The sequence below is a fragment of the Carlito syrichta genome, unplaced genomic scaffold (genome assembly GCF_000164805.1).
Source record: "Carlito syrichta isolate Samal-C Ts95f unplaced genomic scaffold, Tarsius_syrichta-2.0.1 Scaffold296829, whole genome shotgun sequence".
Classification (NCBI taxonomy): Eukaryota; Metazoa; Chordata; class Mammalia; order Primates; family Tarsiidae; genus Carlito; species Carlito syrichta.
The window spans coordinates 164,236-178,538 of NW_007240925.1; the positions used below are offsets into that span (position 1 = coordinate 164,236).

The 14,303-nt window shown below is 37.2% G+C and overlaps 1 protein-coding gene across 1 annotated transcript; it reads left to right on the plus strand.

The window, feature by feature from the left end:
• Nucleotides 1-12,615: 12,615 nt before the first annotated feature.
• On the plus strand, nt 12,616-13,673 carry LOC103256839 (olfactory receptor 51I2). The gene has a single exon (XM_008054598.1). It carries the CDS (start codon nt 12,687-12,689, stop codon nt 13,623-13,625), a length of 939 nt encoding a protein of 312 aa, XP_008052789.1. The 5' UTR covers nt 12,616-12,686; the 3' UTR covers nt 13,626-13,673.
• Nucleotides 13,674-14,303: the final 630 nt, after the last annotated feature.

A 14,303-nucleotide genomic window follows, 5' to 3' on the forward strand; every position in this document is an offset into this window, starting at 1 on the left:
CATGAATGTGTGCACACAAACATACATAATCATAGACATCCTGAGACCCTCACAAATATACCCTTAGATATATTTATCTGTTTACCTGATAATATTCACATTGCTTCTTTCAAATTCACACACATAAAGACAAACATAAATATGCTCAGGCAAATGCCCAATGTTCTAGTCACCAATAATATCCTATAATCTATATATCCCTTCACTGATTGCAGAAACTAATTTAAATTATAGACATAGTTTTATAAATAGACAAATAGAGAACTCTACACATACTTGAAGAAATACTCAAATATGTTTAAAATATGTTCCTCTGCTTACATATATTATATATTTCAAACACATATCTACATTCATGTTAACAGGTTCCAAAATAACTAACAATTCCAGATCCCCACATTTACTCACAAATTTACATATAAAATTTGAATGTGGAAAAACATATTCTTGAGCAATATTTTTGCTCTAGTTATTTTTCTCAGCATTGATGGTACATAGAACAATAGACACAGCACTTATTTTTTCAAGGAAGATATTGAAAAACTAATCCACATACTAGACCAGATAAATATGCCTCCAAACGCTATCTAGAAATATGTCATAAATGTACTTCGCAACAAAGTCAATGCATTTGTCAACATGTATCTAATGTGCATATGAAAGATGTGCATTATATGTTTGAAAAAAAATCAAAGAACTATACAAAATATTGAAATCTAAATAATAATATAAATGCTGAAATAGTTATGAAGAAGTATATGAAAGTTACAACATACTTTGAAATGAATCAAAAAGATAGGATGGACTGATGGATGGACAGAAAGATGAATGCATAAGTATGTGTATCAGAAATCAAGCATAATAAAATATTAATGACCGACTATAGGTGGTAGGTTTACTGGTATTTACTGTGAAATTCTTTTAGGTTTCCGTGTTTGAAATTTTTAAATAAAATGTTGAGAAATTTTAATGAAAAAAGATAAAGCAAAGCATAGGCCATTTTTCTAAAAATAAAAACCATGTTCAAAACTGCAATGAGTATTCTAACTACTAAAAGTAGTCTCAAGTTTCTTTAAACTAACCCTGAATATCTTTTATAACAACTCATTATTAGGGTGTTATGGTATAAATTTTATATATTTTGCATAATTGAAATTTTTTATATGATTGAATACAAAAATCAAAATTTTCAGTTGCAGCTTATTTTGTCCAAGGTCAACTGCTTAAGTTCAAAAAATAATCACTCCCTTCCATACCTATGTCCCATTCTTGAGACATCTGGCACTTCCTCCACAAAGTTTTCTCTCAAGTGGAGGCTACAGAAACATTCAGAGCCAACTATAATAGAGCATGATCACTGTTTTAATGGCAGAAATGAATAGTGCTATGAGGAAAGAGATGTGAATTCTTCTTTAGTGAGCAAGGTTTTAGGGATCTAAGTAGGTTTTGTTATTGTACCAATCCTGAAGTAGTTCCCAGGGGAATCTGGTTATCTGATTTTGAGAGAGAAGATCATTTTCTACAACAAAATCTTTACTCGCCGGAACTAAATAAGTTCAAATACTCTCATGTTTCATGGATTACAATGAGTTGACACTTGGTATGGAACTGACTATAAAGCCCCTGTGAGATCATGTATCATACAATGATAATAATACAGTAAGAGTGGAGCAAATAAATTACACTTCTGTTCTATACCAAGAATAGGCTCTTTGCCCTTCTGAGTCTCCTTTCTTTATCACAGAAGTCCAATCATTACCCAAAGAATATTCCAAGCTCCTGCTTTAGCTGTCTTCCAGATGGAGTCACCTAGTGGAAAGCATTGATGAATGCAGGATATGTTTTTCACTCAACCACCCACCTTGGGAAGAGTCTTTAGCATGGGTAGCATCTTCTCTATGGTTCCAGTGCCTACTGGCTGCAGTTCTGATAACACTACCTTTGTCATTCCAGTCTTTGGGTGGTAGTACCTTCCTGCTCTTGCAGATCTCTAGGCTATGTTACAATATACTGGTCAGTTTCTTCTTTTGAAATCTGTGTAAACAATTTCCAGGATTAAATCCATTCTGTTTTATTGTACTGGTTATTATGTTATTGCCTCTTGGTCTCAATCCCATCTTCTACTACCATTTTTGTGTCATTGGGACGGAACCCTTCCAAACTGTATTTCTTCTATACCAACCAACTCCCAAGACCTGCAAATAGGGGCACTAAGAAGCTGGGCAGAAAGAAGGGATGTGTATCCTCCTATTTGCTTTCTGTTGCTGTTACCCCAGTAGCACTTCTTCGTTCAAGCACCAGTGGTCAATTCCAGTGGCATCCAGTGGTTCCATTTTGCAGCTTTCCAACACTACCAGATCCAGTCTTACAATGCCCTCCTAAAGACCTCAGAACAAGCCAGAGAATACTCTCCCTCAATCCTCATTTCGGTGGAGTAAGTCTTAATCATAGAGAACCTCTTCTCTGAATTCTTGAGACCTCAGCACCACCTAAACAGTGCCCCCTGTTCAAAAGTCTTAGTTTCAGCTTTGCAACATCCCTCTTTCAAGCTGTAATATTTAATAATTCCAATTCTTTTCCCGATATTGCTTCATCCCTTGGGTTAGAAGCTACTTCCTAAAGAAGCTACCTCCAATGACATGCTCTTATTCCCTTTTTATCTTGTGTGTTCTCTAATATTTGGTTACTAATTCTTTACTTTTTCTCAATTAAAGGAACAGGTATGGTTCTTATATTCTGACTGGACTGTAAGGGACCCTTAGTTTTTTTTCCCAGGCTAGGTTGTGACTGGTATATATTAACTCAATAGTCACTAAATATGATATACACCCAGTATATGTATGTTAAAAAATCTAAAATTAGTACACATGCCTTTCTGTTTTGATAGCAAGACTGAAGGGCAGACTATTGTTGCATTGAGGTAAGGCATTTGTTGTTATAGAGGAAGTCTTATTACTTCCTGCTGGGGTACATGCTTGAGAGAGCTGGCATGGTATTGTCTTAGATTCTGTCCAAAAATGTGTATGGTTCTACAAGGGCAGTCTGGGTTGTAGATAGAGTTATGAGCAACTATATAGAGGAAAAATACATTTAAATCAAGTGGAGAACAAGTAAAAGATGAGGAGACACTTCTTTGAATAACTTATGAAAGCGCCAAATGCAAGAAAGAGTCAGTTTTAAACATTTAATAGGCCCAGTTAACATGATAACAGCTAACTGCGCACTAACATCAGAGGTTCAACTCCTCTTCTTAACAACATGTTTATAATTAATCTATTAATCCTAATTATTCCAGTAATCCTAGCTATAGCTTTCCTAACATTAGCAGAACGCAAGGTATTAGGATATATACAACTCCGAAAAGGCCCTAACATTATTGGGCCCTACGGTCTCCTCCAACCTTTTGCAGATGCCATAAAATTATTTATTAAAGAACCCCTCCAACCTCTCACATCCACATCCCTACTTTATATTATTGCCCCCACCCTTGCCCTATCCCTTGCTCTCATTATATGAATTCCCATACCCATACCACACCCCCTTATCAATATAAACTTAAGCATCCTATTTATTCTAGCCACATCTAGCCTAGCCGTATATTCAATCCTCTGATCAGGCTGAGCATCAAACTCCAAATACGCACTAATTGGTGCACTCCGAGCAGTAGCCCAGACAATCTCATATGAAGTAACCCTCGCAATCTCCTAACTAGCAATTCTCAATACATATCTCAATACCTATCCTCGCAATCCTACTAGCAATTCTCCTAACAAGTGGATCTTTTACACTAATAACATTAATCACAACTCAAGAATACTTTTGATTAATCACCCCCTCCTGACCACTAGCAATAATATGATTTATCTCAACCTTAGCAAAAACAAATCGAGCACCCTTTGACCTCACAGAAGGCGAATCAGAATTAGTCTCAAGATTCAACGTTGAGTATGCCGCAGGACCATCCGCCTTATTCTTCATAGCAGAATACGCCAATATTATTATAATAAATGCCCTAACTACCATAATATTTCTAGGCGCACTACACAACATCTTTATACCCGAAATATTCACAATCAACTTTATAACAAAAACACTCATTCTTACCTCACTTTTTCTATGAATTTGGACCTCATACCCACGATTCCGATATGATCAACTAATACACCTACTATGAAAAAACTTTCTCCCCCTCACATTAGCCTTATGTATATGACATATCTCAATACCTATCCTAATATGCAGCATCCCACCCCACCTATAACAAGAAATATTTCTGACAAAAGAGTTACTTTGATAGAGTAAATAATAGAGGTTTAAGCTCTCTTATTTCTAGAATTATAGGAATTGAACCTATACTTAAGAACTCAAAATTCTTCGTGCTACCTAATTACACAACATTCTACAGTAAGGTCAGCTAAAAAAGCTATCGGGCTCATACCCCGAAAATGTTGGTTTATATCCTTCCCGTACTAATCAAACCCATTATCCTCTCCTCTATTTTCCTCACTCTATTCTCAGGTACTATAATCACTATATTCAGTTCACACTGACTACTAATTTGGATCGGACTAGAAATAAGCATATTAGCCATTACACCTCTCCTAATGGAAAAAGCCAATCCCCGTTCAACTGAAGCAGCCACTAAACACTTTCTAATCCAAGCCACCGCTTCCATACTTCTAATAATAGCCGTAATTATAAATACAAGCTACTCCGGACAATGAACTATTCTAAACAAATTCAATCAGATATCCTCAACAATAATCTTAATTGCCCTAATAATAAAATTAGGCCTCTCACCTTTTCACTTCTGAGTTCCAGAAGTTACACAAGGAATATCACTAATATCCGGAATACTACTCCTTACATGACAAAAACTAGCCCCTATTTCAATCTTGTACCAAATCAATAACCCTAAACTTAACATTAATGATCTTAATCGCCCTAATTTCTATCGCACTAGGTGGATGAGGTGGATTAAATCAAACACAGCTTCGAAAAATCCTAGCCTACTCTTCCATAGCCCACATAGGATGTATAATAGCAATCCTAAAATATAACCCCACCATCATAACCCTTAATCTCCTCATTTACATCACCTTAACAATTACACTATTTTCTATATTACTTCTCTTTTCAAGTACTACCATCCTAACAATATCCAACTCATGAAATAAAAATCCATTAGCATCAGCCATAATACTCTTAGTCCTATTATCCTTAGGAGGATTAATTCCACTTACAGGCTTTCTCCCCAAATGAGCAATCATTCAAGAATTCACAAAAAATGACAGCATTCTCATTCCAATATTAATAGCCATTACAGCCTTGCTCAACCTATACTTCTATATACGATTAATCTACTCAACAACCCTAACCATATTCCCAATCAACAATAACACAAAAATAAAATGACAAATCGAAAATACAAAACTAATCCTCATTATACCCACCCTAACAACTCTATCCACCCTACTTTTACCCTTATCTCCCACACTCCTACCACTGGACTAGGAATTTAGGTTAACTAGACCAAGAGCCTTCAAAGCCCTCAGTAAGCTAATATGCTTAATTCCTGTACTCCTACTATTAAGGACTGCAGAGGCTCACTCCACATCAACTAAATGCAAATCAGTTACTTTAATTTAAGCTAAATCCTTCACACTAGATTGGTGGGCTCCAACCCCACGAAAATTTAGTTAACAGCTAAATACCCTATCCAACTGGCTTCAATCTACTTCTCCCGCCGCCAAGAAAAAAAAAGGCGGGAGAAGTCCCAGCGGAATTGAAGCTGCTTCTTTGAATTTGCAATTCAATGTGGTATTCACCTCAGGCTTTGGTAAAAAGGGAATTCCACCCCTATCTAGATTTACAGCCTAATGCTTTTTCAGCCATTTTACCCCTACTTATGTTCATTAACCGTTGATTATTCTCAACCAACCATAAAGACATCGAAACTTTATACTTATTATTTGGCACTTGAGCTGGAATGGTAGGAACTGCCCTCAGTCTCCTAATCCAAGCAGAACTAGGACAGCCAGGAACCCTACTGGGGGATGATCAGATTTATAATGTAATCGTCACTGCCCATGCCTTCGTAATAATTTTCTTTATAGTAATACCCATTATAATTGGAGGCTTTGGCAATTGACTAGTTCCCCTAATAATTGGAGCCCCCGATATAGCATTCCCCCGAATAAACAACATAAGCTTCTGATTATTACCACCATCCTTTCTCCTACTCCTAGCTTCCTCGATAGTTGAAGCTGGAGCAGGGACTGGTTGAACTGTTTATCCCCCTTTAGCAGGAAATCTAGCTCACGCAGGAGCCTCTGTAGACCTTACTATCTTCTCCCTTCACCTAGCAGGAGTATCTTCTATCCTAGGCACTATTAATTTTATTACAACTATTATAAACATAAAACCTCCTGCTATATTACAATACCAAACCCCCCTATTTGTATGATCCGTTCTAATTACAGCTGTTCTACTACTATTATCTCTTCCAGTTTTAGCAGCGGGAATCACTATGCTTTTAACTGATCGAAACCTTAACACAACCTTCTTTGACCCCGCTGGAGGAGGGAATCCCATTCTCTATCAACACCTATTCTGATTCTTCGGCCACCCCGAAGTATATATTCTCATTCTCCCTGGATTTGGCATAATTTCCCATATTGTAACCTATTATTCTGGGAAAAAAGAACCATTCGGTTATATAGGAATAGTTTGAGCCATAATATCTATTGGTTTTCTAGGTTTTATTGTCTGAGCCCACCATATATTCACAGTAGGAATAGATGTAGATACCCGAGTATACTTTACATCCACTACTATAATTATTGCTATTCCAACTGGTGTAAAAGTATTTAGCTTATTAGCAACTCTGCATGGGGGCAACATTAAATGATCCCCTGCTATATTATGAGCCCTAGGCTTCATTTTTCTTTTCACCGTTGGTGGCCTGACCAGAATTGTTCTTGCCAATTCTTCTCTTGATATTTTCCTCCACGACACTTACAATGTAGTAGCACATTTTCACTATGTCCTATCAATAGGAGCAGAATTTGCAATTATAGGGGGCTTCGTCCACTGATTTCCCTTATTCTCAGGATTGACCCTCCACCCAACCTGAGCCAAAACTCATTTTGCAATCATATTTGTGGGAGTAAACCTAACCTTTCTTCCTCAACATTTCCTTGGATTATCAGGCATACCTCGACGATACTTCGATTATCCAGACGCATACACTATATGAAATACCATCTCCTCCATAGGCTCATTTATCTCTCTCACTGCAGTTATATTAATAGTCTTTATAATTTGAGAAGGCTTAACCTCAAAACGAGAAGTATTAGCAGTGGAATTACCAACTACAAACCTTGAATTACTCCACGGCTGCCCTCCACCTTACCATACATTCGAAGAAACTACCTATGTAAAGGCATAACTAATTACAAGAAAGGAAGGAATTGAACCTCCCAAAATTGGTTTCAAGCCAACTCTTTCTTTATAAAAATACTAGTAAAATTATTACATAACTTTGTCAAAGTTAAATTACAGGTTAAACCCCTGTGTATTTTCATGGCACATCCTCTCCAACTAGGCTTTCAAGACGCCACCTCCCCTATTATAGAAGAATAACTTCATTTTCATGATCATACCTTAATAATTGTTTTCCTAATCAGCTCACTAGTACTTTATATTATTACCCTAATATTAACAACTAAATTAACTCATACAAGCACAATAGATTAACAAGAAGTAGAAACAGTATGAACCATTCTACAAGCTATTATCCTTATCTTAATTGCTCTCCCTTCCCTACATATTCTTTATATAATAGATGAGATTAACAGCCCATCCTTAACCGTTAAAACCATAGGCCATCAATGATACTGAAGCTATGAGTATACTGACTACGAAGACCTAAATTTTGACTCCTACATAATCCCTACTGGAAGTTGATAACAGCGTAGTCCTACCCATAGAAATACCAGTTCGAATATTAATTTCATCAGAAGATGTCCTTCATTCATGAGCCATACCCTCCTTAGTCTTAAAAACTGATGCCATCCCCAGAGGCCTAAACCAAGCAGCACTTACATCAACCCGACCGGGCCTCTATTACAGTCAATGCTCAGAAATTTGCGGATCCAACCATAACTTCATACCCATCGTCCTAGAACTAGTACCACTAAAATATTTTGAAGATTGATCAACATCCATAACTTAATTAACACCGTGAAGCTTATAAAGCATTAACCTTTTAAGTTAAAGACTGAAAGTACTAATCTTTCCACAGTGAAATGCCCCAACTAGATACATCAACGTGATTCATTACTATTTTATCTATAATATTAACACTTTTCCATTTCCCCATCTCTCTCTTCCCTGGAGGAAAATTCAGAAACCATGATTAGCAAGTGGAGAATGGAAGAAAAGAAAAGGTTATAACACCGAATGCTGGAAAGTTTATTATATGAGGCCAAATATTCCAATTATATACAAGAGGATAGTTTATTATCCTGAATATAGCCATAAAATTTGGGAAATTGAGTTTTTAATCCAGCAATAAAAATGAAACAGAAAACAAACATTATTTTCTGATTGCATCTCAAATTATGAGCTTAGTCAATATATTACATAAACCTGTAGTCTCTTAGAAAGTAATAAGCTCCTCTCTTATAGTGCCTGCCCATCCATCACCAGATGGTGTCTTAGGCTAGGTAGAGAATTGGTCTGGCAGATTGTTGACTTATTATTTTTAGCTAAAAGACCACATGCTTTATTCTCAGCAGTCATTAAGGTCTCAGTAGACTATAAAACCTCCCTGAAGAATATTCAGACACAAAGTCAGCATCAATCCCCCAAAACCCACACACTGCAGGGCTTAGAGTGCGACATAAAAGTGGCAGGCATAGATTAACAGACTGAGAGAAGAACTTCTTCTGTGGGTGTCTCATCTGTCTTTTGGTGAGTTCTGAAACCCTGTAGGAATAAGCCAGCTGATTCTCCTGATGACTTCTCCGAGAAAGGGTAAAGCTAGGTAAGGAGTAGAGCAATGTGAAGTGGGAGAGACTGTCTGGAGGATGTCTGATAGCGGCACTCCAGTAAGGTGAGAAGAGCAGGAAAGAAGACCCTGGACTTGTGGTTCTTGTTCTGGCACTACTACAAACTGTGTACCCCTGGGCAATTCACTGTATTTCTCTAGATTGCTGACTTGCTATGGCCAATTTCCTTGCAACTCCAAGCTTCAAAGGTCAGAGTCTATGTGACTCATTTACATTGCTGCAAATTCAGAGAGAGAAGCAGAACTCAGGACACAGAAAGGGTCCAGAAATCTATGAACAAAATGGTCACAATCTATTCGACAACAAATTAACAGCTGAATCACACATGGTCTAACTTTGCTCTTGCCTTATGAATTCTAAATTAACAAAATACATAAAAGTTCCCAGGAGATTCAAAGATAGAACTCAACTAGTCATAAACTTTAGATGAACCATGAATCACTAATTATTTCTAGTATTTCACTATCCATGACATACAGTGAAAATGACATTTAGACAGCCTCTCTATCCATCCCTCCAGTCCCTCTCTACCTCCTTTCTTTTTTTAATTTTTAATCTTAAAGATGTGGGGTATAATTCAGGGTTAGGAATACAAATGTTCATTATGTAAGCACCCTTGTTGATGTGGTGTGCCCCTCTCTCCCCTGGTAGTTTCCCACTATTGCCATTCTCACTCCCCTCTCCTCTGACAGTTTCCCACTACTGCCAATCCTTTTCTTACAGTATTATGATAATTGTTCAAGGTCTGCTTATGAGTAAGTACATGTGGTACTCAGTTCTTTGTTTCTGTGATAGATCACTCAGTATTATAGACTCTAAGTTCATCCAAATTGCTACAAAGTTCATAATTTTGTCCTTCTTTATGGTTGTGTAATATTCCATCGTGTATATGTACCACATTTTTTATCTAGTTCTCTTTTGATTTCTATTTTCTTTCAGCACTCCAGCAAATTCTGACAGACATGTTTTTACTTGACCAGAAATTGAAAGTAAAATAAACTAAAAGAACATAAACGCTATAATGAATCTCAGAGAATGTCCTTAAAAACAGCCATAAAGGAGACATAGGTGTAGAAAGAGAAATTACTTTTTCTGGGCTCACACTGCCAGTATCTACCAGAGCCAGGGTTAAATTCCAGGACTCCTGATACCCAAGATCTTCTCCTTTAAACCAATTTAGTTCCAATTTGGCTTCAGTAATATAAAGGTTCTACGCTCTATCAGCAAAAGAAATTGAGTCCAGCCGTGGAGAAAGGTACTTTTGCATCATTTTCTTCCTATGAAATTTTTGCTCAGAAATGCATACTTCTATTTCCTTTTTCAACTTCCTTTCCAGTGTTTTAATGGTGACTCAAAGACCTTGGTAAGAGAGTAGACAATCTTAAAAATCTTTAAATTGTGATTTTATTACCTGCTCACTATAAACTATGAGGCAAGCTGATTTCAGTAAGCCTCTGTCCACAACTGTTAAAGATTAAGTGAGTAGTAAATGAATGTAAAGCTTCTTTTTTTTATTGCAGAGTACCCTGCATGTTGCATGTATTCAATAGGTATTCATTTTTTTTCTCAGTATTGTTTTATTCTTATCCGTCTAAACAACCCACAATGTCAATGGTCTTTGGGTTGGAAAAGGGTTGTGGTCCTGGGACTGTCGGGCATCCTTCTTTCTATAAATACTAAAACTTCGGTCCCCAGACTCAGAATGACTTTGGCCTGAGCTTTGCACAGAATTCTGTTTCCAGTCTACTTTCTTCACCCTTCTCTTTCTGTTGCCTTTATATTAGCACTGTTTTCTTCCATGTTTTCTGATTACTTTCTATGAGATTCTATATGAAGAAAGGGGGTGTAGTCACATGGGTGAAATAAGAGATAAAAAAGACTAGTTAGTTGTAGATCCCATGAAATCCCAGTTCTGGAGGAGACACAGGAACACACAGACTGAGCTCTAAGACCAGAAGGAATGTAATCAGTGCAAACACAGATGATTGGCCACTGACTTCTGGGACCCATAGTACATGTGAGCCCTGAGTTGCTGGGGAAAATTCAAACGTGCTTCCTAGAGTAGCAATGATGCATCGCACTTCATTCCAGCATTTCTGTAGCTTTTGAGTTCAGAGGGCCCCCAAGTTGGCTACTTCTTTCATTTCCATTTGAAAGAACTCTGAGAACACCATCTGACTTTCCTTTGTCAGAGAGGTTAGTGAAGGAGAGAGAACATGTATATATTTCTAGAATCCTTCTTCCAAAGAAAAGTGCCATATAATAATTCTGAAACATGTCTGCTAAATGAAAAACCTTACAGTCTTCTCTATCCTCATCCACCATGAGACAATAAGCAAGAAAATATTTCAAAAACATCTGAATGACAGGAGAAAAACAATATAACAGTCTCCTAGACTGTACGAATTAATAGGTAAATGCCAGTATAAGAAAAATTGTGAGCAAATACAATACATAAAGGTTTAAGAGGTGCTATGTTGGTGAGTGGATTAATAACAGTGAGCATCTACAAATATGTAAGTAGAAATGTTGTGTGAGTACACAAATCTATGTGTACACCTGACTACCTATGTCCATAAAATTGCTGCATGTATGCCAGTGCAGACTGACATGTGCATATTAAAGAGTGTAAAGGCCAAAGGGGAGTGTGTGAATATATCTGTATAATAAGAGTAAAATTATGAGAGATAAAATGGGAGTGGGTGTTTTGTTAGAGTATGAATAAGCTCTAGTATATCATTTCAGCATTTCTGTAGCTTTCGAATACAGAGGGCTCCCAAGTCGACAACATTCATGTTGTAAAGGTACTTGAATGTGTCTTTGTGAATAATGGGTATTTTGAGAGTGTATATGACTATGTAAGGATGTAAAAGTTTGTATTTAGAATAATGACCTCCCATAGACTGAAGGTTAGTGTACTTATAGCATATGTAGGGGAGAACACACATTTTTTTAAAAGTGAGAGTTGTGTGCCTTTTCACAAATATATGTGTTTTTTGTTTATATTTGTTGATGCTAGTTTGCAGCAATCTGCCCCAAAATGCTGATGTCCAGAGGCAGTTAATTACCTCCACACTCTACTTTCCCCCTCCATTCTCCATCCAAGCACACATCATAATTCAATCTAGCTCTGGGGAATGCTCTCATCAATTCGTTACACATCTGAATTAAACAACATTTTCAAGAAAATATTTAAGTACTTCTAAGAGCTATTAATAACTCAAGTTCCTGATCTGCTCTTATGATAACTGAATTGTATTAACATATTTCTACTGAATGATGCTTCTAAAATACACGAAAGTTGTAGATAATGTAGTTTAAACATTTTTTGTAACTAAATGATATTATTGAAGTAGTTGTCAACATCTTCCTTTTTTCATAAACAGAAGGAAATTCTAGCTCAGCCTGTATCCTGATGATCACAAAATATGAAGAAAAGAAGTTTTCCCTTGTCATTTCAAAACCAGTGATTTCATGAATGCATGAATTTCCACCTGTGTAGACATCATTGCTGTGTCTCTTGCTTCCTGGTTTCTTGTCCTTAAGTGCAACTCTTAGAATTCTCCACATCAGAAGATCTGGCCTTGAGAAGTGCCCTAGGTTCTTCTTGCCATGCAGTTACTCAATGTCACTCACCCTGCTTCCTTCCTCCTGACTGGTATCCCTGGTCTAGAGAGCTTTCAGTCGTGGCTAGTAGGGCCCCTCTGTGTGATGTATGCTATGGCCCTTGGGGGAAATACAGTAATTCTGCAGGCTGTGCGAGTGGAGCCTAGACTTCACAAACCCATGTACTATTTCCTATCCATGTTGTCCTTCAGTGATGTGGCCATGTCTATGGCCACACTGCCCACTGTACTCAGAACCTTCTGTCTCAATGCCCGCAACATTGCTTTTGATGCCTGCCTAATCCAGATGTTTCTCATTCACTCCTTTTCCATGATGGAGTCAGGTATTCTGTTGGCCATGAGTTTTGACCGCTTTGTGGCCATTTGTGATCCCTTGCATTATGCCACTGTGCTCACCAATGAAGTCATTGCTGGGATGGGTTTAGCTGTCATTGCTCGGAGTTTCATCACCCTTTTCCCACTTCCCTTCCTTATTAAGAGGCTGCCTATCTGCGGATCCAATGTTCTTTCCCACTCCTATTGCCTACACCCTGACATGATGAAGCTTGCCTGTGCTGATATCACTATCAACAGCATCTATGGACTCTTTGTTCTCGTATCCACTTTTGGCATGGACCTGTTTTTTATCTTCCTCTCCTATGTGCTCATTCTGCACTCTGTCATGGCCATTGCTTCCCGTGAGGAACGCCTCAAAGCTCTCAACACATGTGTGTCACATATTCTGGCTGTACTTGCATTTTATGTGCCAATGATTGGGGTTTCCACAGTGCACCGCTTTGGGAAACACACCCCACGTTATATACATGTCCTCATGTCTAACGTCTACCTCTTTGTGCCTCCTGTGCTCAATCCTCTCATTTACAGTGCCAAGACAAAGGATATCCGTCGAGCCATTTTCCACATGTTTAGACGCATGAAAAAGTGACTTTTACATTTGACTTTAGTGTCTGATGTTTAATGTGGCCACGGGCACTGATCAGTGGCATCATCATCATCATCACGTATAAGATAGATGTACATATTGGGGAAGAATATAGTGATTCTACACAGGAAATAGTGATGCAAAACTTACAAAATAAAACAAGTAGTTCCAAATAAGTAGTACATTCAGTAAATACAAATGACACTGATAGAAAGATAAATATTGGATACAGTTGAATGATTGGACAAGTTTTACAAAGGAAGATTAATGTAAGATAAAAATTATTTTCTACAATAATGACTTTTACTAATGTAATAATTAAGGTACTGAGTCCTTTAATGTGTCAGGTTCTATTCTAAATTACTTATGTGCATTAGTTCACTTAATATTCATAAAAATGCTATAGGGCATAGAGAATTAAATTGTTCAGACTAATATAGATAATATGTGATCTAGATGAGATTCAATACTAATTTATCTTCAGTGTTAGTGTAGAATCAACGCCTACAAATACAGCCCCTTTGTCTAATTGTCATCACAAACATTATTATTGCTGTCTTTGCTTTCTCCTCCACTGTCATTTTCAAACATTCACACATTGCTTTAACTTCACAGAGTGAAGTTTGATATGCTGTCAGAAGTTACCACAAAATATATGAATGAATATGACCAAGGAAAACT